Raw genomic sequence first — 27908 nt, forward strand, 5'->3', positions numbered from 1 at the left:
ATCCTCTTGATGGATGATTATCCTAACAACAATACTTTTGTAAAAGTCTGAATACCACTTTATTGGCTTTCTAACACTACTTCGGAAGATTGACCGCCTTATAATGGTCTGTGACTTGGGATCTAGTATCGCTTGCATATTAATTTGTGAAAGCATCTTGGAAGATCGACCGTCTTATAATGGACACTATACTGTCAACGATATTTGTCAATAAGGTGATATCTCTACACGAAATAGCCAAATTGATCATTTTCTAATCTTACAGATATACCCATCGATCCATTTCCTGAATTGGTAGCTGAAAATCCGTCATAATTTATTTTGCTCTTGTTTTCAGCAATTACTCCCTGAAGGAGGACCTCAAAGCCAGAGAGATAGAGGCAATGATCTATTTTACTTGTTCAGATATGCTTTCATATTCGTGCATCACCATATGCTGAACAATGCAAGTATAACTAGTAACCACCATTCCAGGTGGGAATCGTCAGGAAAGATTATCCAATTTTCAGACTGCCGACAGGAGCTGAAATCGAGGAGCACCTGAAAGCCATTACCATGCCCAAGCAGAGCTGAAGGCTGAACAGAATATATTCACTCTACAACCTTTCTTATTGAATCTTTTACAGCTCTTGAAACGTAACTGGTAGCTGATTACCGCACATCATAGCCGCGTCTGACAATGCTGATACAGTGGTGGATGTTCCCTAAGTTTATCCTGATAGAAACCGATGATGGAAACCCTAAAGGTCTACTAAGAAACTGAATCTGTCACCTGTGTCACCTGTGCCAGAGATAATTTCCCTATGAAGTTTGTCGAAAGGCTGCCTAGAAAGAGATCTCCATTGAACTCCGTCACCGATGTGATGAAGTTGATCACCTTCCCTTCAGAGTCGTCAAGCAACCGGATGATCTTACCATCCTCTGACACCTGAGCTACCATTGCGCCCTTTGCCGTTGCCTTGCTCCACTCGATGAGCGCAGGGAATGAAGCGACGATCCTCTTCGTCAAGCTCCAGCGGTTGATCAAGTCGAGCCTTGGCGACCTCAGCTGCATTTTGAACACTGAAAACTGTGACGTGATGCTTTTTCATTCAAATGACAACGCGGAGCCTGTGGCAGAAAGGCTGACCTGGATAAGGGCAATCCAGAATGAACCATCTGAACCGAGACGAATGTTATCTGGAGCCCCCGGAAGGTTGTCGATGAACGTCTCTGCCATGCCAGCCTTCTCCCCCTTTAGCCACACTTTCATGCATCTGAACCTGCAATTTTCACACTTGCTTCTCCATATGAATCCTGTATGATTCGGATGAAGTGCCAGAGCCAGACAGAGTGAACGTTCAGTTACCTCGTCGACTCGCAGACCACCACGAAGGCCTCGTCCCTTGGTAGGGCAACGCCGTTGGCGAAGCCAAGGCTGTCGAGCACGACGGACGTCTCGCCGGTGCGCGGGTCGTACCTGAGGAGGCGGCCGGTGGGGCGGGACTCGATGAAGTCGAGCATCCACCTGTCGAAACCGAACCTGGCGCTGGCGTCGCTGAAGTATACCATGCCGTCGGAGGCCTCGACCGCCGCGTCCGCGAACCTGATCGTGGAGCCGTCGACCTCCGAAGCAAGAAGGGTCACTCCTTCCTCTCCAACTCTTAACAGTCCCTGGTGAATCCATTTGCACCATTAATCGGTGTTTCGTGCTGTTGCATAGTCACATAGGACAATTCGCTTGATCTACACCCTATTCCCACAGTTCTCGTTTTTCTAAGAGCAGAAAATTGTTACTTTGACTAGCATAACTAATCCATAGATCCTATTTGATAGAGATTCAGCTTCTAGCTATACTTGTGTATATAGTTTAAGATAAAATGATTTAAATATCTATTTTTAAACTAAAATAGAAATAAAATAACTTATATATATATCTTTGTTGTACTCACAGCTCTAACTTTACTAACATATTGATCCTGTTTGGAGCTAAAAATATTCAGCTTTGTTGGAGCTGAAGGTTTACCAAACAGATCTATAGTAACAATAGTAACAGATAGAGTATCGGATTGTGCACGTGCATGAAAGACTAATGTATGTGCGTGTTACGAACTTCTTCTGATCAGGGGGAACTACCTGACGGGTCTAGGAGCACGTACCCTGTCGGCGTCGCAGACGAGCATGGTGCCGGTGCTGTCAGCGGACGGCGCGATCCCGAGCAGCCCCGTGCCGCCGACGAACCGCCACCGCTCCCACGACCCGTTGTTGGGGTGCATCCTCTGCAGCCACCCGTCCCTCGTCGCCGTGTACGCCGCCCAGCCCGCCGCCGCGTCCACGTACACGTCCTCCGGCGCGCGCAGCGCCCCTTCTCCCAGCTTCTCCAGCCTCTGTGCGTGCAGTAGTCTCATGCAAGCGTGTGTCACGTACATGCATGAAACGGGCAGGAATGGATAGACGAGAAGAACAAGTCCACACAAGATTATTCGTTAACCTGGAGGAGGTTGTTGGGAGGGTAGCGAGGAGTGGGCGGCGGCGGGGGCGACGGGTTCGGCTGTATGTGGCAATTGAGCGCGACGTGGGCCGCGAGAGACGCCACCGCGGCCAGCACGGCGGCGGCGGCGGCGGCGGCGGCGGCGGCGAACAGACCAGGCGCCATGACCACCACCAAATCGACGAAGTGACCTCAGAATTCGGACGTAACTAGCCTGCGAACTGACACTGGCCGGAGCCCGGAAGCCTGGAGCAAGATGAACAGGTGGTCTCAGCTTGTGATCCTACGTACGGCTTCGGCCAGAATCGGAAGCGAGCTCATCGGATTTGAGATTTCAGTTTTCGCCGGCGTCGCAAGCAACGAAAGGATCCACTGGTCCAAGAACTGCGCGTGAGACATGTGACTTTGTAGATAAGCTGCGTAGCCTGCCTGCGTGAGCGGTGATCGTTGGCTGAATTTGTCGCTATCGCTACTGAGGCCAGCAAAAGCGGTCCTTTCTGCTATAGCCTACGACTTTTTTTTGAACCGAGGCAAGAGGGATGCCTCAAAAATTTATATGGCAGGAGCATAAGAGAGTTGGTTACACAGTAAATAGCCATGTAAAAGTTGAGTGGGGGTAAATTACATAGTGTCAACAATGAACATGATTAGCCCGGATCTAACAAGGCTATAGCGTACGACTGAACCATGAGGTCGTATTTGTTCTGTACTACTTTGGGCGGTTCGTAATAAGGCGGCTTACTTTTTCAGTCTTGGCAGCAGCAGAAACGATTTTCAACGGATACCTAGCTACTTCATCGTACGTGCAGATACATAGACCAAAACGAAGCTAAGCCTTTTCAGGTACTAACTCTTAGTGTGCTTCAAGAATTAATAGATTTAAAATTTTGTACCCGGCAAAAAACAAAGGATACTGTCTTTGAAATTTGAAAGAGAATTCTCTCTAGAGAAACAGAAAGAAAATTATAGATAATAATACTATGGGAATTAATAAAAGCTTCCTTTATCTTAAAAAACTCGAGGAATTGGGTGACGTACTTGAATGCTTTTGAGATTTGGTTTTCAAACTCGCACGATGATTTGCCTTCATTTTTATGGGCTGTCAGTAATAACAAATACAATTTCCACAGTCATCTCCATCCCAAAACGACAGGCCCTCGTCGCCTCGATGATATGAAGTCGCATGCCAATATGTCATACTGTCACTGTTGTTCCAGAGAAGAGAATCACATCAATCAACACGACTATGGGGGGAGTGTACTGCCAGAAGAGACGAACTCCTTGGTCAATCGGCCAATTCCTTTCATGGTGAGCAAATAAAATTCGAAAAAAATCATATCCTTGGTCGACCTCGCATGTGTCCGGTCCGTCACGCCCACGCCACTCGTGGTATAGTACTGAACTTATCCAAGGCATCCGAGAAAGCCTGATAAGATTTGGGCTGGAACGGATTTGGACTCCATGGCATGTCCAACAGGCCAAGCCCAACGAACAACATAGTCGACCCGCCGCTATTGGAATTCTTTTTATATATATATATATTTAATTTTTCAATATTTGTAAAATTACATGGTTGTTTCAATAAATTGTAAGAATAGACTATCATCGTCCGTTCAACAGATTTGTTTGTTTATCGTGTAAGATTAAGACCTCACACGATAAACATGCGAGATCTAATGAGCCCGTCGATTAGAAGATTAAAAATATATGAAAACGTGATCAGATCACGTTTAGCGGGAGAGATCTTGCTCTCGCCCATTGAACTGGTTAGCGGCACATGCATGCCTGCTAGCATGTATTGTGTTCTATACATGTGTATTTCTTTTTTTTTATTTAAGTCTCGATTTTATCTGAGAGTATACGAGTGATCTAAATTTTTTAAATATTTTTATAAGTAAATTAGAGCTCACTAGTAATCCATTTTAATAAGTTTGATTCAAAAATCCTAAGTCAATATTTAATTAAATTTCTCCAAAGAAGCATACTTTTATAACGTGTAGTAATTTTTAATGCCTCAAATAAATTCTCAAAAACTAGGAAAAATTCACTAATATTCTTCATGTACTAATTTATAAAAATATTTTAAGATTAGATTATTTGGTGAAAAAGTGAGTTCATTTGTAATGCTCTATTTATATGCATTTGTATCATTTCATGTGATATTATCTTTTTCAATTTAAATTCAAACATGCACATATTCATCCAAATACTGCACAACCAAATAGTAAATTCACTAAAATATTATAACAGAATTGCACCAAATAACCTAGGGTAAATTCACTAAAAGATCATCGGTGCAATGTGGTATATGCTGATAGACACTTGAGGTAGATACCTAATATACATACATTTAGAAAGTATAATCATGAAAGATAAATGATATGCTTCATAAATCACAAGTTTACAGTAAAGATGGTCAAATGGGCCAATCGGGCTGGCCCGGCACGGGCCCATCTCGGCACGGCCCGAAATCGGCACGGCCCGATTGGCCCATTTACTGTTACGGGTCGTGCCGTGCCAGCCCGCGTGCCGAGCCGTCGGCCCACGGCACGGCCCAACTGTCACCGTGCCGTGCCGGGTCGGCCCACGGCACGGTCGGCACGATGGGCCCATTCGGCACGGTGGAGGCACGATAGGCCCGTTTGGCACGACGGGCCCGATCGGCACGGTGGAGGCACGACGGGCCAGGTCGGCACGGGAAGGCACGACGGGCCCGACCGGCACGGTGGAGGCACGTTGGGCCCGTCAGCACTCAAAAAAATAGGAAAAAATCAAAAATAATAGCTAAAAAAAATCCAAAAAACAATAAAAAATATGGAAAATAAATACATAACATCTTTATTGATTGGTTGCCTCATTAAAAACCTTTCTACTAGAAGGAAAAAAGAGTACAACCAATGATTATGCTCCGAAAATTACATGGTTTCATTAGAAACCCCAGAATTTTGCTTGCAATTTTTCATATGCTTCCTCAAGTGTCCCGTTCCATGTGAAGATCTGGCACCTATTTCTATACTGCATATATTACACTTAGCAAATCTTACCTGTTCCCCGTTAATTTCTTTGAAGACCTTTTCAAAATGTTGCCACACTTGGGACCATGCACCTGAGTTCTCGGCGCCTTGATCCATGAATTGAAATATGGAATTAGTTTCTTGATGTGAAGTGAATACTGGCTACTTGGCTAGCAAATAGGAAAAGAGAGATGGGTGGGCAGGGTGGAGTTTGAGATGGAGTAGATGGTATTTATAGGGATGAGAGGAGAGGTAGGTGGGGGTGGGGCCGCGGGGGGTATTTTAAAAAAATAAACAAAAAACATGAATAAAAAAACTTAGAAATAATAGGGGCACATGATTAATTCTAAAAATGAGCTTTATTGATAAGTTGCCTCATTAAAAACCTTTCTAGCAAAGGAAAAAAGAGTACAACATAGCTCAGAAAATTTAAAATTACACGTTCTCATCAGCATCTAGATACAAATTTTGGAATTATTCTTCAAGCTCAGTATTTTCTGCAGTGTGTTGCATTCGTGCTTCAGCTTGTTCCCAATCCTTTACTATGGTGAGTATTTCAACCATCTCACTTGACAGATTTGTTCTTCTCTCTTCGATTATCCTTCCTGTAAGACTGAAGGCAGCCTCAGAAGAAACTGTAGATACAGGAACCGTTAACAAATCTCGCGCTAACAGTGAAAGGACTGGATAATTCGTCTTGTGCTCATGCCACCATTGCAGTATGTTGAAGTTTTCTTGTTCGTGGCTGATAACGTCACTGTCGATGAAGGTAGTTAGCTCCCCTCCGGATGTTGGAATTCCGGTGCCCGTAGACGATCGTGACGAAGAGTCTGAACTTCTTGATGAAGAACCTGCACCAAATATTTTCCCCCACGTTGTCGTCTTCTTACTTGTTGTGGGTGCTAGTGGAGGTCGTTGCAGGCGAACTCCGCCATACTTTGTTTCATATTTACTATAAACTTCGAATAACTTAGAACGAACATTAGTATAATAATTAGAATAATCATGACCAAGAGCATCACCTAGAATTGCGAGAACTCTACAGAAAACTGCAATTTTAGCTCTAGGATCTAAAATAAAGGCAAAAGCGTATAACAAAGGAATTTCTTTCCAATACTTTAAGAATTTAGATTTCATAGGAACTACACAATCTCTTAAAAGATTGTTATTTTCATAGTTGTTTAAATGAGTAGCAATTTCAACAATATTATGCACTACTAAACAAGATGTTGGATAATAAACTCCTGATAAACTCACAGTTGAATCATAAAAAAATTCAAGAAACTCCAGTATCCTTTCAGCAATATACCAATGCGCTTCCGTGAGTAAAGTTTGACCCCCATGCTGATGGTAATGTGTATGAATAAACACACCAAATGTGCTCTTATATGGTATAATATTTTTAAGCATCAAGAAAGTAGAGTTCCATCTCACTGGCATGTCCAGAGCAAACTTACGTGGACGCACACCCATTGCAACACAATACTGTTTATATGCTGCAATTCGTTGGTTAGAGGAGTTCACAAAAGATATTGCAGTACGAAAATCTTCTAAGTATCGCGATAACATCTTCAAACCGGATTTTACTATAAGATTGATAATATGACAAGCACAACATTGATGTAACAAGAAAGATTCAGCATAAGTACTAAACAACGGAGTAAGAATATCCATTGCTCTAGAATTTGCACCGGCATTATCTAAAGTGATAGAAAATATTTTATTCGTGAGGCCAAAGTCTGCAACTACTTGAGATATTTTTTCAGCAATATTTTCACCGGTATGCGCGTTGTCAATCAAGCAAAAACCTATTATTATCTTTTCTAATTCCCAATCATTATTAACAAAATGAGCAACCACACTAAGATAATCCTCTCTAGCCCTACATGCCCATATGTCCGAGGTCAAAGCAACTGAAAATGTACATGTTTGCAACATTTTTTAAGTTTGCTACGACATGTATTGTAGTATTTTACCATATCCCTACTAGTTGTTTGTCTAGAAACATGCGTGAACCTAGGATTATGAGCTTGCTTAATGTAATCTTCAAATGCAGCAGACTCACCGATATTGAGTGGTAGATCCGCTCTTGCAATGAAGCGACATAGCTCTTTTCGAGCATTGGCAGAGTCGTACTCCCAATGATGAACAGAGCCGTCGGGGTTGTACTGCAACACCGTCTGCTTCATGGCTGCTCCACTCTTTTGCTTGCAACTTATGGCGTGCCTCTTCAAGTGCCCCATTCCACCCGAGGGCTTTGCAGATAATTCATTTTTACAAATATAACACTTAGCATACCTGACACTTACCCCATCTTCCTCTTTGTAGATCCTTTCAAAGTCTTGCCAAACTTCGGAAGTACCGGCTCTTGATCTTTTAGACCCGCTGCTTGCTAATGTGTGCGCACTTGTAGAGCCTGACGATGGCACTCCTGCTGCATCACCTGGATCTGGATGTGAACCAACCGGAGGTTCACCGTCGGGTCCATCATCACCTGCAGCACTAGTATCAAAGGGGCCGTAGTCCCCTGTGAGTCCTTGGAGAAAAAAATCATGATCTATGGATGTATCATGATCACCGGCATCCATGATCAATGTCGAATGACACTACAAAAATTGCAAATATTCAGAGTTAGAAATAATCAAATAATAAAATAAGACTCAACAACGATGCAAAAAAATCACCAAGATTTCTTCAACTTCAAGATAGCAAATCAGCAGGATGACGATTTTGAAATTGCTCGGATTTTTTTGCAACAATTCAAACTAATTTTGCCAAATTATCGCTAATTCTCACGAACTTTGAGACAAGAATGAGAGGAGGAAACAAGAGAGAAAATGGTGTTGCTGGTGTGGAATGGAAGGGCAAGGTGCTCCTCTATTTATAGGTGAAAAATGGTGATTTTTGTAATTTTTTTTGAATTTTTTGGAGCTCAAACGGTCACAAAACGGCTATAAAATTCAAAAATATCGGGTTAACGGGTTAAACGGGCCGTTCCCGGCCCGTTTAACCCGTTAACCCGCATGCCCCCGCCGGCCCATCGTGCCCCACGTGCCGGCCGGGCCGTGCCCCCCGCGGTGGGCCGTGCCGTGCCATGCCAGCCCGACCGTGCCGTGGGCCGCCGCGTGCTGAGTCGGCACGGTGGGCCGTGCTGTGATGGGCCGCCGCGTGCCGTGCCGACCTGGCCCGGTCGTGCCTCCTGGGCCAGTTGTGCCTGAGTCGGGCCGTGCCGTGCCCGTGCTGCCCGTGGGCTGGGCCGTGCCCGTGCCGGCCTGACTCGGCCGGGCCGTGCCGTGCCGGCCCGCCGTGCCGCGCGCTCGGCCCAGGCACGACCTGTGGCCTCGTGCCGTGCCGGCCCGGCCCATCTCGGCTCGGACCGGGCCGTGCCTGGGCCGTGCCTACAGTTCCGTGCCTCGGGCCGGTCCAGTAAGCACGATCCATTTGGCCATCTTTAGTTTACAGTATAGAATAGGGGTAACTTATATGTATAATTTATATAAATAAGTGAAAGGACAAATCTAAACAAAATAACAATAAAAACAACTGAAAGGATGCCACCCGCAACGACGTGCCTACTGTTGTTGAGCCCACTAGCGACGTATTGGCATCGCCCGTGATGCTACCACTTGCAGTTAGAACATCAAGTGACGTCTTCACCGTATCCAATCCCGTGCCACCAGTCACTGTCGATTTGGTGCGTGATTACTCAAAGGAAATGCTCAGCATGAGTACGGTGGTGTTATTTCCCTTGATGAAGTGTCTCGAGTGTAATCTGTGGCCATATCCAAATCAAGACAACTGCATGGGTGGCAAAGCTAATGTGCGACCGGTGCCGTAGCCGTTGTTCAGGTGTAGTTGAGGTGTCATGTGACCAATGCTACAGCCATGGACACCACCTAATAGAGAGTTTCCTATGCGCTTGCTGGACAGTGAGAGTGCTACTGTGCTGAATTTTGGAACTCGTAATTGGTTGGAGGAAGTGTAGCCTAGTCTGTAGAAGTTGTTTAGTGGAGACTAGAAAGAAGTGGTGACCGCAAGATTGATTGAGGTAAGCTTCCCTGGCCACAACCTCTGAAACATGTGAGTCTGTTCCAATTTTTCACTGAATGTGCACAATCTATGTCCAGAAAATCATCAGTTGGTGGATCAGAAGTTCATGCATTCATTCCCACTGTTTATTGGAGTGCCTATTTCTTCCAAAGTGCTGCTAATCATACCAAAGATATGGTGTTGAGCAGAGTAGGATGTGCACAAATAGAAATTATTGCTAATGAGTTGGTTCATGATGAAAGGGCATTTGAGGATACTCCATAGGTGTATGATACATTGATCCAAGAGATGAAAAGTTCCTGAAGCAGAGGGCATTTTTATTGGGATCAGTTGAGATCAGGCCTTGTCCACCACCTATGTGTAGAAGAGGAGTGTGGCTGCTGCTTAGGTGTATGCTTTATATCGTTCTTAAGGTGGGAAGCAACATGTTGAACAAGTTTAGTCCACTAACTTTGTTCAATGGAGTGGATATGGGTAGCAATGGCATATTTCATATCCCTGAACAAAGTATAATGGTGTCATCTGCAATGATAGTCAAGCTATTTTTTAGTTGGACAGTTACTGAAGCTAATACGTTTCATTCATTGTGCAAAGCAATCTGAGTAGCAAATGAGTTTTAGTTGGGGTTGTTTCCTTACTACAAAATGGCATGCTTGCTTGGTATTCGTGAGAACAAGCCTTCTCACGGATATGAGGTGTTGGATCCAGTTGTCAATCCAAAGTTTGTGCAGGTGCATTGCACAATTTTAATCGATTGCCATATTGCCAAAGCTATCAGGTTATTTACCAGAGCGATTGCAAGCTATATCAGAAATATATTTGTTTGGCAAAAGATAAGATTCACCAATTTTCAGATTGGTCAATCTTCATGTAAACACCTGGGAAGGGTAACCTAGGCTATAAGCTACAACAACCATCGAAGCATGTTGGTCGTTGACATGTTGCAAGAACCCTAGGATCCTGGTGGTTTAGTTCAACGGCTAAGGAAAAATGTCACATAACTTACTGTATGAGCCACAACTTATAGGCTCGCGTAGCTGGGTTAAGACCTAAGATGCTCAAGATGGTTAAAAGGAAGAGAAGAGCTCTCGACGGGAGATCCATGGACGACAGACAAAAAGGCTTTGGCCGTCTCTGCCTTCCCCTTGCGGCCTCCACCCTGATTCTACTTCTCTAATCCCAATATTAGGCTTCTTCCCAGTCTAGCTTGCTACTATCCCTATTAGTGTGTATGTAATGTGGATTTTGACATTACATCTCATAAACTTGGCTGAATTAGTGTTCTTGTGCTGGGTTCGTAACATAATTCCTTCTTTTAAAATGCATTTGATATTTTACAGAACTATTAAAAGAGTTCAGAACTATGGATATCCGGTCACAAAACAGACCGTCACATTTATTTGCATCTAGTTTTGATCGACGAATAATGTTATTTGAGTTGCTCACCTTCCTGCACATAATTAACTAGACTCTACTCATCCCTTAAAATATTGTAGCATTACCGTACTAGTGCCACACTTTTTTTAAGTACAAGTCGGCATACGTCTAAATAGGAAAATGCGAATACCTTCACTGAGTCTAAAACTCAAATTTAAATGAACATATTTCACCCCAAGAACCTTAACCAACAAACATCGGTGCCATACCCAGAAGGAGCTTGCACCTATACGCAACTTAACAAGGGATAACATCTAAAAAAATTTAACAAGGGATAAGATCATCAGATAAACAAAAACAAGTGCCGTGATTTCGTCGAACAAGCAAACCCAGGGCACGAAACAGCCGCGGCATGTTTAGCACTTCGCGGCCAGGCTCCAGAATTCACGCCTCCGTCCTACGTGGCACCGCGGGCCCCGCTCCATAATTGATGCCCGCGTGGGGCCCGCCAGCACCTTCCGATAAAAGCCAGAGCCGCATCGCCAATCACGCGCACACGAAGAGCGGAGGGGAGGGGAGGAGGAGAGGAGTAGATGGAAGCAGGCGGAGGGGAGCTCCTCGCCGTCGTCGTAGAAGCAGCGGCGGTGGCCGAGGCGGAGGACCCGCCGATCTGTTTCGAGGTTCGCGTTCTGTGACTCCGACTCGGGAGGTAGAGGGAGCGGGGCATGGAGAGGGAGGTGTTGGGGGAGGAGGAGGAGGTGACGTGCGAGTGCTGCGGGTTCACGGAGGAGTGCACGGCGCCGTACATCGCGATGGTGCGCGCGCGGTACGGGGGGCGGTGGATCTGCGGCCTCTGCGGGGACGCGGTCGGCGAGGAGCTCAGGCGCGCGTCCCCGCCCATCTCGCTCGCCGAGGCGCTCGACCTCCACGCCTGCGCCTGCCGCCGCGGGTCGGCCCCGCCGTCGCCCGCCGGGAGCCCCGACAACCTCATCGCCGCACTGCGGCTCCTCCTGCGCCGCAGGCTGGGATCGCCGCAACCGCCAGCACCGAGGAAGGCCCGCTCGACGCCGAACAGCCCGAGGCGCGACGCCGCCATCGCCACCGCGGTCGCGGCCGTGGCCGCCAGCGCCGGCAGCTCGCTCGGGCGGACCGAGTGTTGCTTCGCCGCGCTCGTGGAGTGAAAACCTCAAAGAGAGAGAGAGAGAGAGAGAGAGAGAGAGAGAAGTTGGGAACATGCTGGATGCTGAGAAAAATCCAGGAATGGTAGCCAGCCTCTTGTAGCTTCCCTTTTCTTTTGCGCGCCTTTGTAATCCACTGTCATTTTCTACTATGCTTTTACCTTTCTTTGTTTCTAGGTAGCTAGTTAGGATTTAAGATCAATAAACATGTGTATATAAGGGGGAAAACGAGAATCTAAAATGGAAAATGGAAGTAATTCCATGTTCTCTCAGGTATGGATCGGTGACTGTACTTTACTGGCACCTAAACGGTTTGTGTTTCTTCTTTCCACATATGTGCCGAATTACTAATGTACTGCTGCAAATGTGTATCTGAAAATTTTGGAGTAAACCAAGCCTTTTTTCCGTTCCGATTGGCGAAGATTTCGTGACAGTTCTCAGGGCCGATCACAGATGAACTCGTAAACTGCTGCCTCATAGGCACGCTGGAAAGTGAAAATCTGTTTTTTATATACAGTTTGAGTGCTCCCAAAACTGCTATAAGCTTATACCAAATCAATCGGGCATAGCAAAGCCAAATGATACTCCTAGTAGGTTTTGCAGCGCACGCATGGTACACGCGGCGGCGATGCTCTCTGACCTGTCCGTACATCGTTGAGCTGCATGAGATGCTCTCCTAGTAGGTTTTTATCAATTAAATTTTATAAATTCCGATATTTTAAAAAATCTATCTTCTCGTGTAATATATATCCTCTGCTCTCTACTGTATACGTGACAATTGTTGGATCATAAAAGGGACAACGTGGATTAAGAACTCACGAGGTCTTTCACGTGAGATTCTTATAATTTTTTTTCCTAGCTTCGCCATCAATCTGCGCTCAAGTACTATTCCACCTACTGCCATCTAGATCGTTCCTTCGCTTGTTTCACACCGATCTTTTAAATTTTATTGGCTAATCGGTCAGCGTTGCATCAGCTTACCAGAGCCGGCCCCGTGCTCATCCGCCCACAGGGGCAGATCTACGTCATAGGTGGAGCGTACACACGATATCAATTAATTTTTTGTTGTCTGTAATCCATTATATATATTAGACTCATATAATACTCCTTAGTCTAATCAGAATATAAGAACTTGTAGCCTAACAAATAAGATAGATCATTTTGTTCAGGTCCGTCACTGTCCGTCCGTGCTGAATATTCGCGCTGCGAAGTAAAAAGCCGACGTGTGGACGACTCGCGTTTTTATTACGAGACAATATCCCAAGTATCCTAGTAGTATCATTCATCTTTACGAAAAGCCGGATCGGTCGACACCTCAGCGTTCTAATCATTCTTCATCCTCCTAGCAGGAGTCGGAATCCACGTTCGATTTATGCTTTAAGATCCGTGCAACTATTGATTTGTGGAGCTGAGCATAGAAGCATCTTAAGTTTCTAATCTTCTGGTCTCATCTTATCGCTGGAGCGGTAGTGGTGGTAATACTGCAGGATTAGATGACGTGCGATTAGTTCCCTGTGGCGACCGCTTAGATGAATCCACATCAGCATGGCCCCCTAAATGATATGGACTTAGAATCCATATCGAGTATAAAAGGGACGGAATAACAATCCTTGATGGCCAGCATCTCTAATCCTTTTTAGGGCTCGTTTGGGATCTGGACTTTTTTTTTTATTTTTCTAGGATGAAAATGGACGAAAATGGTTGGAAAAATAGACGAAAACGGTTGGAAAAACCACATAACTGTTTTTACTTTTATATTTTCTCAACCAGATGGAAATAAAAATGGAAAAGCTTGAAAAAAAAACAAACATGTAATTTCCGGTTATAAGAAAACATCCAATCTGAACGAAAATATATCAGTATCAGTTAAAAACCGATGATTAAAATTGAAAAAACATAACCTCATAAGCATGAGTCCATGACATGAACCATGTTCAGATCAGATGTCCCAAAGGACACATGATGCATTTGGGCCACCCAATGTACCCTGCCAATTGAACCACTAACGCAATAACAGCACATTATTACAAAGATTTGGAACAATAGTCTATCAGTTTCTGTGCCATCAAAACCTTAACTTGCCCCCTTACACCAATCTCTAGCGAAAACAAGTAAGCAATACCATTCTACAACCTACGCAAATAACACTATTAGACGCCCATTTTGTTGCTACCTTTGTTCCTACATCAAAGCTATTTGCTTTGAAGTCAAATCATTCAGTAAAATGAAGCAAATCATGTTATTGAGATTTAATTAACACTCACCTCAGTGACCCTGGTCGGTGGTGAACCAATACGCCATTAGCTTTTTCAGGGGTGACAAGACACAGGACACTCATGAGCACTGCAGGCTTGCAAGAGTAGCATCTAGCTATGTAGACCTCAAAGGTCGAGACAGCCGCCCCAGCGATAAGGGCACAATCGATTTGCCCCCAAGTTGCAACCCCTCACCATCGGCTGCACCCAAACCCTAGCGCACGCAGAGACCGAGCGCAGGCACCATGGTGGCGGCGACAACGCAATAAAAGATCCGGTGGGGTGAGCTCGAGGAGGATGATAACGACAACCTAAACTTTCTCCTCCTGCCATGGGTCGTCGTTGGAGGAGCCTAGGAGGAGTGTGGTCAAGATGAGGACAGGCGGGTGGCGCCGTGGCCTGTGGTCATCTGTGACAAGCTGTGCCTTGTGGTGCAAAAAATGATGATAAAACGGTTTCCAGCTCTATCCTTGGTATGGTACTCCACTCAACTCTGGCAAGACGATGCATATCCTGTTGGTTCAATCGGAGGTGGAAGAGAAGATTATGATTTCTCAAGTTTTTTTTTCTGTAATAAGTGGTTTACAATTTTCATCTTATATCAATAAAATACAGACCCGGTTCCTCTGGAAAAAAAAAAACTAAAAGCGCTGGGCCCTCCTGTGGTTTCAGACACCATAGCATTGCTCATGCTGGTAGTACTGCTGCCTCCTGCTTTGGAGTCTGCACCAATCAGCATTGGGTCGAATGAGTAATTCGCAGCGTTTTCAGTAGTAGCACAGCATACGCTGCCGTTTCTTGCTGCTCTTTCCATTGGATTATGAAATTCTGAATCGGAGCTCGAGCTACACGTACACAATAATTTTGTTCAGAGAACAATAGTTTGTCGACATATTCCAAGTCTGAAACTTTTTCCAGACGGCCACTCATCTCTATCCTGAGCGTCTGTTTGAATACAGGGATTTGCGTACTCATCTATTACATATGTATACATGTATATATGTTGTTAAGTCCTAAATTTTTAATCACATATTTAAATAAAATTATGTTTATTAAGTATTATGTTTAATTTTGAGTAATGGTAATTCGGAACAATAATACATTTCGTTAAAAATTATTTGGATGAGAGAAAAAATTAGGGGAGAAAAAAAATAAAAATTACATTAAAAATACCCATTTTCTCTAACATGTGGGCCCCACCATCCCACCCACTAAATAGAGCAGCCCCACCGGCCCTCTCTCTCTCTCCTCGCTCACTCTCCATTCCCCACCGTGCAACACACAACTGCTGCCCCCTCCCCCTCTCACTCTCCCACTCAAGTTTATTCTCTCTTTTTCTCTCAAAATTCGAGCTCAAGTGGAGGATTCAAGATATACATGTGGTACCATTGCATTCTCTAGCTCATGAGCTACTCATCTATTCAATCCATTTTCGTTTTTGTGGAAGAATCGAGTAGTTCTTGAACTTCTTGGCGTTCTTGAGCTTTTTGAGCAAAAATAGGGGTTTGATTGAAAATGAGCTCTATAGTCATGTTGATATTTGATGAGTAAGTTCTAGTACTCTTAGACTACCCCTAATATATTCTCTTTAGGCTTAGAAAAGATCGTAACTCGAATCAACCAAAAATCCACTCAAGAACAACTTTTCCGGGTTGACTCGGATACTCTTGACTCACCCGGATACTCCGGGTTCAACAGAAATAGTCCGTTGAATTGTGTTCAAAATTAGTTAGGGTTTAAGGTGCGAGTTTGGTTTAGAATCTTCTGGATACGGCATATGCACATTTATGTAACACAGAATTGTAAAGTGAGTCAAATCACCCGAAGGGAAAAATCATGAAGAGCCTAAGTCTGTATCACTCGGATTATCCGGTCAAATCCGGAGACTCCGAGTAGTTATGTAGTTGTGTAGCCGAGAGTTTCGTTCGAAACCTCACTCGGAGTGTCTGGTATATCCTGGATAGTCCGGACCAACCCGGAGATTCCGGGTCAAGTTAGAATAGTGGCTAACCGAGAGCTTCACTAGAGGATGGCCCGGATACTCTGAAACTCGGACATTCTGGATTCACCCGAATACTTCAGGCCAGTTAAATAAAAAGCAACAACCGAGCACCTCTTCCGGAGGGTCCGAGCCCGGATACTCCGAACCAATCCGGATACTCTGGATGACTGTTATTTTCCGGTTTTCGTTTAGATCGTTTAGTATTGTATTGATTCACATATCTTATACTTTTAGCATATTGTTAAGTATTGTGGCATGCCTCGTTGCATTCATTCATGCTCATCATTGCACGTGTTCTTGTTTAGCTAACAAGGAGCCGGAGCGGGAGGCGACTGTGGTCGAAGACAACTCCGATCTTTCGAATTTTGGCGAGTGTTGCGTGGGTAACTATAGGCAGCTACCTGAGCTGCAAGACAGGCATCTATCATATTGCACATTTGTCGAATTAAATGAAATCTAAATATTGATAAACTATGCTTATGTATAGGTTTGCATGTATGGAGAGTCGATGTTGGGTTTTTATGAGTAGAACTTATGTTAATTGTATAATCCCTACCTTAAATTATTCATCTATATCCTTGTAGCCTTGGTAACGTGGTAAATATCTAAGAGTCGATCGAAATGTTTATCAATGCATAGGTCCTCGGTAGAAGACGAGCAATGGTTCGACCGTTGTTCGCGAGCTTAGGGCTTACTACTTGTTTACGTATATGGCTATGTGGATGTTGGTTGGATGAGTGGTGAGTATGAGACGAGATGTGGGCGGCGTTAGGGGTGACGTCTGCCTCGAAGGAAAGTCATGGGGGCAATTCAGGAGAGGAACCCGGGCACCGTAGACCGCTTGTATTGTTTAAGGTCGATCGTTGGGGTAGTTGGCTTTAGCACTTACCTTACTCACCACATGCCGATCTAATGGTAAGGCGAGCTGAATACTTTCGCAGCTGTAGCTTTGTGGGCCTAAATATCGACGGTGTGAGCGGGCGGGTTTGTAAGTGGTGCTAGTTTGCTACAGGAGTAGTTCCAGTAACGTCGCGCCGAGCGATGCACAATCCACACGGTTGTGATTGATTGGGAAAGGTTGTCATGAGTACCCCTTGTGTGCACTTTAGTGGGTGGCACAAACCGTATGATCCTCGTGTCGTGTGGGTTCAGGGGTATCTCCTACAGGGTATATAAACAGTTCGAACTGCCACGCTCTCGGTCATAAGCACGCTATTGTTTCATTTGCACCTGGCCGTAGAGTTCTCGTATGTAGTTGATGGTTCGGATATGTGGTTGATGGTTCGGTTATTATGGTGATGGATAAGTTGGTTCAGTTTTCTTATATGTCAAGTACTTCTGTTACAATTATTTTGCAGTCTTATTTATGTTCAGTTGGTTATTGCAAGGTAGAATGTCATATTTGGTTAAGTATAGGTGCTCACACATATATGTCTAGGTTGCTTACCGCATATATTTTACTTAACCTTATGGCCTGTCCTTGCTAATAGCTCAATACATAATCTTTGGAGTCGGAATATTATATATATCCATATTATGTAAGTCTTGCGAGTACCTTCGTATTCAGTGTACTGCCCTTAAGTTGTTGCAGGTATTGCTGCTGCCGAAGAAGAGGCTATTTTTGACTACTTCGTGCCTGCCGATCAGGGTGGTGGACAAGAGTAGTGCATCCTACTCTGATGGTGGCGTGTTGAGATGGTGCCTAAGGGTATGCGGCACCGTTCTTTTTTGTTGTTCATAAGTTTATTTTTCCGTTGCGTATTCTTTTTATGGTTAGAAGTTGAGGGGTTTTGTCTCCTCCTAGCTCACTTTTGTTGTAAATTTTTGAAATCAGTTGCATGCTTAATACTTGTAATATAAATGTTTATTACTCGCTCTTTATTAAACTATGTTGTGATGTATATGTTGGAAGGCATGTGTTCCGATCCTTGGACACAAAACATATGCCGGGGCTACCGGGATGATATTCTGGTTAATAATCGAGGTTGCGATTATAAGTAATGATCCTCCTGTTGATTAATTAGAATATTATTTAGACGATTCCTCATATTATTTAGACGATTCCTCAAATTTCTAAAAAATAGCGAAATGAATAATAGTTATATTGATAAATTGACTGAAATAATCTAAAATACATAAGAAAATATCTAGAACTAAAAAAAAATATGAAACAAATTTAGTTAGGTTCGTATTACTGTCGTCTATATATTAAAATAATGTGTATGCATGAAAGTATCATTGTTTTCTCTATAATTAAATGAATACGTTAAATATTGATAAATTTATAAATAAATATTGAGATATTCAAAAATAATAATTTAATTTTTTAGTCTTCTTTTATTATATTCTATGGAAAAAAAAAGGCACGATGTAGACAAGCTAATCGGTCTAGTTTAACTGAATCTACCCCAGAGAGGGTACGGGTGCCTTTCAGCGATGTCGCAAGCTAGGGCGTGCGCATCACCTTGTGAGCCATGCCAATAATTGGAGGAGCTCACGGAGCTCTCTAGACTTCTCTCTACCCTATCCAGCTAGTACTAGTACCGGTAGTGCTAGTAGTTTGCAGCGACGCCAGTCCAGTCGCCGCAAAAAATTGCTCTGAAGTCTGAACTCTGATGAAGCGATCCGTTCTGGTCGACAACACAAACGGAGCACAGCCAGACAAGACAAACACTCGAGAGATTTTGATGACATCCGAACGAGTACGAGAAAGCTAGCGTGGCCAATAATTGAGGCTCCCTCGCATTTGTCTCACTCGTGCATACTTCACCGGGGGAATCATACCCTTTCGCTATTTTTCAAGCTCAGGCTGCCAAGGAAATAGAACATCGATGATCAATCACCACAGCTTGTGAAAAGGGTAGGCCTCTTTTGGTGAAAAGGGCACACGTGTGCGGCCGATTTAACTCGTCCGCAGCCCAGGTGAGAAGAGAACTCGTGCGACTGGGCATGTCAGGGCGTCCAGTACCCTGCATGTGATCTCCATTCGTCAGTCGGATGGATGCCATTGTATGTCTGTGATCGAGCTTGTTGTAGCAGCAGTCAGCAGAACAGAACCACCCAATTGTCAGCAAAAATCCGAAATTAGATAACATACATGAATATATTTACCAAAATATATAATATGCAGTCGTATTTACTAATTTAGCATCTGTATTCGACACACCGTGTACCGAAAATAAATTTTCGATACACAGTATACCCAAAAAGCCATATTAGGCACACAGTGTGCCGAATATGCCTTTTACTGTGCGGTCACATCGCGGTTCATATTTTGGTAGGAAAAAGGCATATTCGGCGCATCGTGTGCCGAATACGGTTTATACTGTAGTATGTATTCGGTACACCGTGTGCCGAATATAGTTTTTTTGGTACACGATGTACCGAAAATCTATTTTCGGTGCACGGTGTGCCGAATAAGGATGCTAAATTAGTAAATACGACTACATGTTGCCTATTTCAGCAAATACGTTTATATATATGGTCTAATTTTAGATTTTTTCCCGTAATTGTCGCCAGCCTCTTTTTGATGAAAACATGGATTTTTTCCCTCCTCGCATCAAAGCAGCGTTTATCTTCTTCTTTTTGTGTGTGTGTAAGAACCTTTGTCGAAATGAAATCGTTTTGGTATGTCTGTTAATCTGCGGTTGATACTCTCATGCTGCACGCCTGCATAAGTGTGTGCATCGTTGCTGCATGAGCAATCGATGAGCCTGACATTTCTCCTCTCAGCTCTCTCTGCAGTCTGCACTGTGGTCGTCGCTGCCTTGAGTACGCTGGAAGCAAGGAAACGTACTGCGAGTCGTTATTGCAAAATTGCAATGGAATTAATCTCCTATTGGTGATGGCCAAAACCGTGAGCAGATTGATAACAACTGAAAGAAACTTTGTTTTTAAAAAGAAAAGAAACAACTGAAACAAACTGAGACTCAGAGAAAGCAACGTGTTGTTGCATGTTATTGCGCCAGCAAGTTGATCTAAAAAAATGCTCAGCATACCACGCAACGGCTGTAACCAGCATTGCGTGTTGCAAGTGTAGTACAAATGGTGTCAATGAGAAGAGGAATCAATCATCCCTTCAGCATCCAAGCTTCATGAATCTGGCTAGCCTCAGATCAAACTGATAACAGGCCTGGAAGCTGCTCGTAGAGCAGTTGGTAAAAGGTGGGAGCTAGCCGGTCAGGAATGGATCCCTAGCATCCACAAATTGGACTCCTAAAAGGCCGGGTCAAGGGACCCATATCTTAAAAAAAAACTGATAACTGGCCTTCAGTTCAATTAACATCAAGATTTCCTTTGCCATCTTTTTTAGCAAAATCATGATTAAGTGGTAGATATAATAGTACTAGAGGTAATAGTCAGAGGGAGAGCAATAATCAACCGTTCTTAAAACTAGCATTAATCTTAAGATCAAAGGGTCGGCAGGGAAAAACATGATCAGCAAAAGTAAACTGTACTGCATGATGGAACTGGAAGCAGGTTGTACAGAGTTCAGAACAACCAGGGCAAGCTTGTCATACCGGCAAGGGCAGCACACGGTATGGAGGGTAAGGTGAAGATCCAAATACCGGCAAGTATCCAACTACTTATTACCAAACATATAGTCTCTACTATATAAAATATAAATTATTTCTGATGTTACATCTTTTCTTATTTTTTTTATCTAATAAAAACTCCTTAAATTCAAATAATTTATCCATTTTTATCATTCATCCTTGTCCTCCAATCTCCCATCCTCTTTACTGGCTACGAATATGAGATCTGTTTTACTAATAAAAATAAATAAAAAATTTTAAAAAAAATTAACGGATAATCTCCTTCTTATTTTTCTGATCTCATCTGAAATAAAATATCGGGAGCGATACCGATATTTTCATTTGACGGTACTTCCATAACACATTCATATCTCTGTACTTTAAATTTGTACTTAATATTACCGCATCTAATATTTATATTTTTGTTAACCACGGGAACTTACCTAGTAATATTTTATTAACCTGAGAGATGGTACACACCAAGTAGATATGCAGCTAGATCAAATTCAAGAAAGTTAGAAACAGTTAAGGGTAAGCTTATCATATGCTCCAGTTCAAGAGCAGAACAGTCTGAGTACCGTAACATCCAACTACCTGCAGGTTGGCTTGTACTATTAACTAACCCGTGATCAGACGCTACACAAAAAGTATGCACAAGTCATCAGAAACTAAAGATAAGACATCAGAAAGCAAGCACTTCTACTCTTCTAGCCAAGCTTGATCAAAGAGTACCCATGGCGAAACTGAAATCAAGACGCGATGCATGATCGAGGGCAACTTGCACAGACCGACTGCTTCATCTGATGTAGGCGACATGGCCGAATTTGGCCGCCGGAACCGAGCACTCGAGCCTCTTCCCGACCATCTCGACCAGCCCTCTCACAAACACCTTGAGGCCGCGAGCGACGCCGCCCTGCACCGCCGACCGCCGCCGCTTCCCTGTCTTCGCAGGCACAGCTGCAGCGCCAAGATCGCGATCTCCATCGGCCGCGACGACCTTAGCCCTCTGATCAAGCCAAGGCGGCGGCAGCTGGAGTTGTTGGAGCCCCATCTCCGTGCCACCACGAGAAGGGCTAAGAGGGGAGCAAGAAGACGGTCTAGTGCTAGCACCATCCATTTCGTGGGGCGTCCGCCTCCGATCACAACGTGTAATCTACGTGCGTGCAGACTGCAGAGAGCGCGGCCGCGGCTGCATTTATGGAACGAAGCGCGCGCGATGTGATGCAGGGCGTGGCGTGTGCGTGGATGAAGATGAGACGGGGCCGATGGCATTGCATACGTACCGGGCGGCGCCGCCGTGCCGGGTCGTCGGCTGCATGCGAGCGCACGAGAGCGACGTGGGAGACGACCTGGTGCTATACACCGGGCGCGTCGTTCGTTCCTGCTCGCTGATTTCAGCGATCCACAGTAAACTATAAAGCAGGGCCTGTTATGAAATGCTAAGCCAAGACTCGAGAGCTGCAGGACGTCATCCGGATAACTACAAGATAGCTGAAAGTTCTTCATTTAGAAAAGGGGATTAGGACTTAAATTGTTTAGAATTCAGCGCATGTTTTATAACAGAACTATTTCTTATGAAACTTCTGCAAATTCATGTGCTCCAATCAACATTCAAATGATGCCAAATGGTCAGAACAGAGTTTCATTTTGTACAATTTTGTTGGTTAACAAATTACTCCTCAAGACAAGGACGGCAATCGCTCCTCAAGGTTTATACCCCTTTGTCACATGTCCATGGCCTGTACATACGTGTTTCTGTACACTTATCATTGTTGCTTCATCTGAAGACAAGCATACGAGAGTAGAGAAAACAAAGCTTCCAATATTAAATAGCTCTTTTTGTGAGCCACACTCTGCATCTCTCTGTTTTTTCTTTTTACCTGAACTCTGCATCTCACTGTAACAACAGACCGGGAAGAAACGAAGAAAGCCGAAGGAGATAATTACAGGGATGCGTGCAATCCTAACCAATATCACTTCACTGTCTCGTATGTACGCACAAGCACTCACGCTGAGTCGCTGGCACGCAGGCACATTGACACTTGACAGTGTCACGCCTTCTCCTCGGCCGGCGGATGCCACACCCAGAACTCCTCGTTCTTGGCCGCGCCACGCTTCCTGGGGCTCACCTTCGGCGACATGGGCCTGCGCCGGCGGTTGTCCTTCCTCGGAGCCCGCTCCTTCTTCTCCTCCGCCGCCTCCGTTGCCGCCACGTAGAGCACCACAGGCCCCACGAGCCCTACGGGCGCCACAGGCACGTCGTCCGTGACGCCGAGGAGCGGCTCCAGAGCCTCCACGACGGCGGACATGTCCGGCCGGTTCTTGGGGCTGGTGCTGAGGCACTGGTACGCGACCAGGGCCGCCTTGTGCGCCGCCCGCGCCGAGTACTGGCCCTCCAGGGCCGGGTCCATGATCCGGGCGAGCTTGAGCGGGTCCTTCAGGCACGGCCGCGCGTACTCCACCAGGTTCTGCTCCCTGTTGGGCCTCGTCTTGTCCACCGACCGCCGGCCCGTCAGGATCTCGAGGAGCACGACGCCGAAGCTATACACGTCGCTCTTCGCGGTGAGGTGGCCCGTCATGATGTACTCCGGCGCGGCGTAGCCATGCGTGCCCATGACGCGGGTGGAGACGTGGGTGTCATCACCCTCCGGGCCGTCCTTGGCGAGCCCAAAGTCCGAGAGCTTGGCCTTGTAGTCCTGGGGATGGAGAGAAGCGGTTAGTGATTTAGCGGGGCATATTATACATTGCTTAGGGTTTGCACAGTGAGTCCACTCACACCGCTGACGAGCCCCTCCGGGAGTCCCCACCCCCACCTCTCCTTCTCCCTCAATTTCAATGAGCTTTTCTCGTCGTGCTCGTCCCCGCCCTGGGCTCCCACCTGACCTTCTCCTTCTCCCTCAACTCCGACGAGCGTTACTCGTCATGCTCATCCCCGCCCTACGCTCCTCCTCGTCTCTAGCGATGGATTCATGCCCACCGATCGCCACCGCACTAACTCAGCTTCACCAGGGTGTTTCCTTAACTCTCTCGCCGCTAACACCACTCACCGACTATCCTCCACCATCAACAGTTGGTGGCACCCCACAGCTTCATCGCCTCGCCCACCGCCCGCTACCACCATCGGTCGACCACCATTCAAGAGCCTCCTTTTAAGCTCAAAGGTCAACCAATCTCTGAACAATAACCCTGACAACTCTAAAACCCTAACGCTAGTTCACCGGCAAGCTCAAGGATGACGGAGACGCGGCTGCAGAGAGGGCTGTGCGAACAGGGCTAACAAGCCCCCTATGCCACGTATAATATTCCCGTGATTTAGCCTCCTCGTGGTTGGCCTTGTAGTCCTACCCTATTCGAAGCGAAACTTAAGTTGGGCCTATTCCAGCCCACATTGAGGACCCCGCTTTGTAGCCGAGCATTTTTAATGGGCTCTGGACCAGCCCAAACCGTTTACCACTAGCCCACAGTACTATGTTTTCCTTTTACCTTTTGTTTTTCTCTACATAATTTTTCTTGGTTGCTTTCGGTGTCGCCTAAAATGAAATGCTATAGAACTCTTTCTAACTGGAAACGATTGGCTAGTGTAATCATCCATAAATCGCACAACCTACATGTCAGGTAAAAGTTCCAGAAAACCGCATCGGAAAAGTCGATGAACCTGTCGTCATTCTACTGTAAAGTGCTCAATAAGATGACCTGGCAAAATTGGCGAAACCACTCACCGAGTCGAGCAAGATGTTGGAGGCCTTGAAGTCACGGTAGATCACCGGCTTCTCTGCGTCGTGGAGGAACGCCAAACCCTTCGCGGCGCCTACCGCAATGTTTAGTCGGGTTGACCACGGCAACACGGCAGGGATCTCTGAAGACATCACAGAAAATTCAGTAGGATCTTTACAGTGTGATCTCAAATTACATTATTCATGAATAAACGTTTATTGTTCTGACAGGATGATGAGATTATTAGACTTTTGCAGCAAACATTCACGAAAAAGAATAATTGGAGTTGTTAGCCATATAGCCACTGCAGGATATGTATTCCTTTTCAGCAAAGTTATCTACAAATGTATACTACTACTATCGTGGAGATCTACATCTTGAGTCAACGCTAGGGACGGAGCTAGAAAAAAATCAAAGGAGGAACCAATTAGAATGAATTGAGTATTAGGAATACCAAATAGAGGAATTTTATTATTATACATAAAAAAATTATGTTATATAGAAAAAATCATCAGCCATAGGGGGGCCAGGGCTCCTGCTTGCCCCTCCCTGGCTCCGTCCCTGGTCAATGCGTTAGGCGATTTCCTTATGACCAAGAACAGATCAATCAGTGAGGCAAGGAAGATGCAGACGCAGCATAATATATTGATCGACATTGATCTATCAACTATAAGTGACTTCACTAGCTTCTGACCTGTGATCTCTAAGCCAGTTTCTTATGCAAGTACGAACGCTCAGTTCCATATTTGGCTAATATAATAATAACAGTATCCTTGCTGAAGAAATAACAATGCCATGCTCTTGCATTCAGAGGTCAGCCAAATCTAGTTTGGTCAGGTCGAACTCGGAAGCTTGGAAGGTGGCTCAACGAAATCTTGCCCACCATGCATACTAAAACATTTTGAAATTTTCCGCAGTCACCAACTTGAAATGCACTTTGTTTTTTTTTTATCAATAATTCCCCTAAATTTGTGATCCTAATGGTTATGTAGTAGCCTAATTTTTCTCTCGGGCCGTGCCAAGTCAACATTCATGAGGAATGGTCAGCCACACTAGCAGCATCACTGCAGCATTCTGGCTTCAATTGGTCGTCCAAATTAGCAATAGCAACTCGGTAAACATCCATGAGGAAGGTGCACTCACTTTTGAAGAGGTGGTTCTCGAGGCTGCCGTGCTCCATGTACTCGTAGACGAGGAGGCGGTGCTCGTCCTCGCAGCAGTAGCCGACCAGCTTCACCAGGTTGGGGTGCCGCAGCTGCCCCAGGAAGATCACCTCCGCCTGCGCCCAAGAAAACCACGTCGGGATCAGCGTGTCACATCCATTTCCCCCATGACCGGAGCCGCCGCCGTACGCGCGCGGTAGCGTTGGGCCATCCAACTTGCCCGGCTGCCGGCTGCCGGCTGCCGGAACCCCGAACCGTCACGATCGCTCAACCACCCGCCCCTTGGAGTTGGCTTTCGCCGCACACGTCGTCATCTCCACACGCGCCGAGATGTTTCTTTCAGTACTCGCGTGGCCAATCACGTCGTTACATGCGGCGATAATTTTGTCCCAGGGACAGATGAAAATCAATATGTTGAACTAGTATTGATTTCCTAGAATTGTTCGGAAAAAAGACATCGATTTCCTAGGAATTAATATGTTGTGCATGCATCCTAAAAAATTGGGCTGATGAAATCTTCGACGAAGCCAAGCCAAGCCAAGCCAAGCGACTGGTAGCTACCTTTCAGATATGACTTTTTGTATGGGCCTGCGGACATGTGGTGAGTCACAGGAGGGAAGCTTGTCATGCATAAAGCACATATGGAAAAATAAATTATCGATAGGTGCCTGTTGACAGGCCATCCGCCGGCAATTGATTTGCTAACAGGGTACTATTGTTATAATGTTTCGAAAATTTATAATATTTTTGCAATTTTCAATTAAATTAATATCGTTTTTTTAAAATTCTACTCAACTCAAGGTTGCACAGGTGTCGTGTCAGGAACTAACTAGCTTGCCATAAGAATTGGGTTTAGTGATCCTTGTAAGGCAACTGACTGGCTAGCTTCGGTTAACCACAAGCTCACCCTTTTACTGCAAGAAAGCTTTCAGATCGAGAAAAGTTTTAATTTTCCGAGATTACTATTCCAGGAAAGATATGCCATCGATCTAGAAGGAGCAGTACTAGAGTTTAGAAGATGTTGATGGAGTACTATTGCAACGTACACAGAGTGATTAAAACGTGCAGTGATTAGAAAGGAGAGGAGGAGGACGATCGTACCAGCCACTCCTTGTGCCCCTGGGCGCCCTCGGGGTCCCAGAGCTTGACGGCGATGGCCTGCGGCCTGAGCCCCTTCTTGACGCCGTCGTCGACGAAGCCCTTGTAGACGGGCCCGAACCCGCCCTCGCCCAGGAAGTTGCCGGAGACGAACCCGCGTGTCGCCGCGCGCAGCTCGGAGACGCTGAACACGTGCAGGTTGGAGCCCACCAGCGAGACCGACAGGTCCTGGTCCGCCGCGCCGCTCAGGTCCGTGAACGACAGCCGCCGCAGCTGCCCGCCCCCGCTCGGCCGCACCTTCCTCTGCTGCCTCTCCCCGGCCCCGCCGCTGCCTCCGAGGCACCCGCCCAGCAGGGACCTCCACGCCGACGCCGTCTTCTTCTTCGACCTCATCGATCGCCGGCCGGGCGCGCGGCTACAGAACGCGACGCTGGGGAGCACGGACGTACGCGCGGCCGCGAGGGAAAAGGAAGAAAAGCTCGTGAAAACGCTGGGTTTTCACGGTGCGTTTGCGCGGGTCGCGAGGGGAGGAGCTCGCCGAGGTGTGGTGGGGTTGTGTGTGGCAAGGTCGCGCGGGCGAAGTAGATATATAGGCGCGAGCGCCACCCTGCGGCTCGGCCCTGTCTCACGGGGAGAGCTTGGTTTTCGGGACCGTGTATTGGTGTTCCGTGTATAATAGCTATATTTGAAATTAAAAATTATAAAAAATAGAAGTTTCATTTTCATACGGTTTAGAAAGCAAAATATAGAAACAAAGAGTTCAAATAATAATAATAATAATTGAAATTGAGGTTAGAATAGGAAAAAGAAGATCCATATCAAATATAGTCTTAGAAAAAAACAAATTATTATAAAAATAAAATACCTAAATAAAAAGTACATGTAAAATATAATTAATAAAAGAATATCATAATAAAATATTACAATGAGGCTAGCCATCTTGCTAGTTTTTTTTTTAAAAGAAGCATATTTCAGAAACAGAACGGCCTCTGTTTCGTAACATGTGAATGTGATACAGGTTATGTATGCATCGGGGCTTTACTTAGAACCAG

The 27908-nt window shown here is 45.3% G+C and overlaps 3 protein-coding genes across 3 annotated transcripts; 1 reads left to right on the forward strand and 2 right to left on the reverse strand.

Moving 5' to 3' along the window:
• Window positions 1-484: 484 nt before the first annotated feature.
• On the reverse strand, window positions 485-2884 carry LOC133892666 (protein STRICTOSIDINE SYNTHASE-LIKE 4-like). The gene is made up of 5 exons (XM_062333562.1): window positions 2471-2884; window positions 2139-2366; window positions 1349-1653; window positions 1130-1262; window positions 485-1048 (listed from the first exon to the last, which is right to left on the reverse strand). Exons 1-5 carry the CDS (start codon window positions 2633-2635, stop codon window positions 752-754), a joined length of 1128 nt encoding a protein of 375 aa, XP_062189546.1. The 5' UTR covers window positions 2636-2884; the 3' UTR covers window positions 485-751.
• Window positions 2885-11462: 8578 nt separating this feature from the next.
• LOC133891957 (uncharacterized) lies at window positions 11463-12365 on the forward strand. The gene has a single exon (XM_062332679.1). It carries the CDS (start codon window positions 11637-11639, stop codon window positions 12090-12092), a length of 456 nt encoding a protein of 151 aa, XP_062188663.1. The 5' UTR covers window positions 11463-11636; the 3' UTR covers window positions 12093-12365.
• Window positions 12366-22553: 10188 nt separating this feature from the next.
• LOC133892480 (serine/threonine-protein kinase RIPK-like) lies at window positions 22554-27515 on the reverse strand. The gene is made up of 4 exons (XM_062333290.1): window positions 26860-27515; window positions 25739-25874; window positions 24601-24737; window positions 22554-23577 (listed from the first exon to the last, which is right to left on the reverse strand). Exons 1-4 carry the CDS (start codon window positions 27247-27249, stop codon window positions 22933-22935), a joined length of 1308 nt encoding a protein of 435 aa, XP_062189274.1. The 5' UTR covers window positions 27250-27515; the 3' UTR covers window positions 22554-22932.
• Between the last annotated feature and the right edge of the window lie 393 nt (window positions 27516-27908).

This window comes from Phragmites australis, chromosome 15, assembly GCF_958298935.1.
Source record: "Phragmites australis chromosome 15, lpPhrAust1.1, whole genome shotgun sequence".
Classification (NCBI taxonomy): Eukaryota; Viridiplantae; Streptophyta; class Magnoliopsida; order Poales; family Poaceae; genus Phragmites; species Phragmites australis.

What these genes read in the sequence shown, in the direction of transcription:
- LOC133892666 (XM_062333562.1), bottom strand. Translation starts at nt 2,635, where the DNA reads ATGGCGCCTGGTCTGTTCGCCGCCGCCGCCGCCGCCGCCGCCGCCGCC. An exon ending in GTGGTCTGCGAGTCGACGAG is followed by an intron (nt 1,263 to 1,348) that starts GTAACTGAACGT and finishes TGAAAATTGCAG; the next exon opens with GTTCAGATGCATGAAAGTGT. An exon ending in TCTGGATTGCCCTTATCCAG is followed by an intron (nt 1,049 to 1,129) that starts GTCAGCCTTTCT and finishes TTCAAAATGCAG; the next exon opens with CTGAGGTCGCCAAGGCTCGA.
- LOC133891957 (XM_062332679.1), top strand. Translation starts at nt 11,637, where the DNA reads ATGGAGAGGGAGGTGTTGGGGGAGGAGGAGGAGGTGACGTGCGAGTGC.
- LOC133892480 (XM_062333290.1), bottom strand. Translation starts at nt 27,249, where the DNA reads ATGAGGTCGAAGAAGAAGACGGCGTCGGCGTGGAGGTCCCTGCTGGGC. An exon ending in AGGGGCACAAGGAGTGGCTG is followed by an intron (nt 25,875 to 26,859) that starts GTACGATCGTCC and finishes TCTTGGGCGCAG; the next exon opens with GCGGAGGTGATCTTCCTGGG. An exon ending in CGAGAACCACCTCTTCAAAA is followed by an intron (nt 24,738 to 25,738) that starts GTGAGTGCACCT and finishes TGATGTCTTCAG; the next exon opens with AGATCCCTGCCGTGTTGCCG.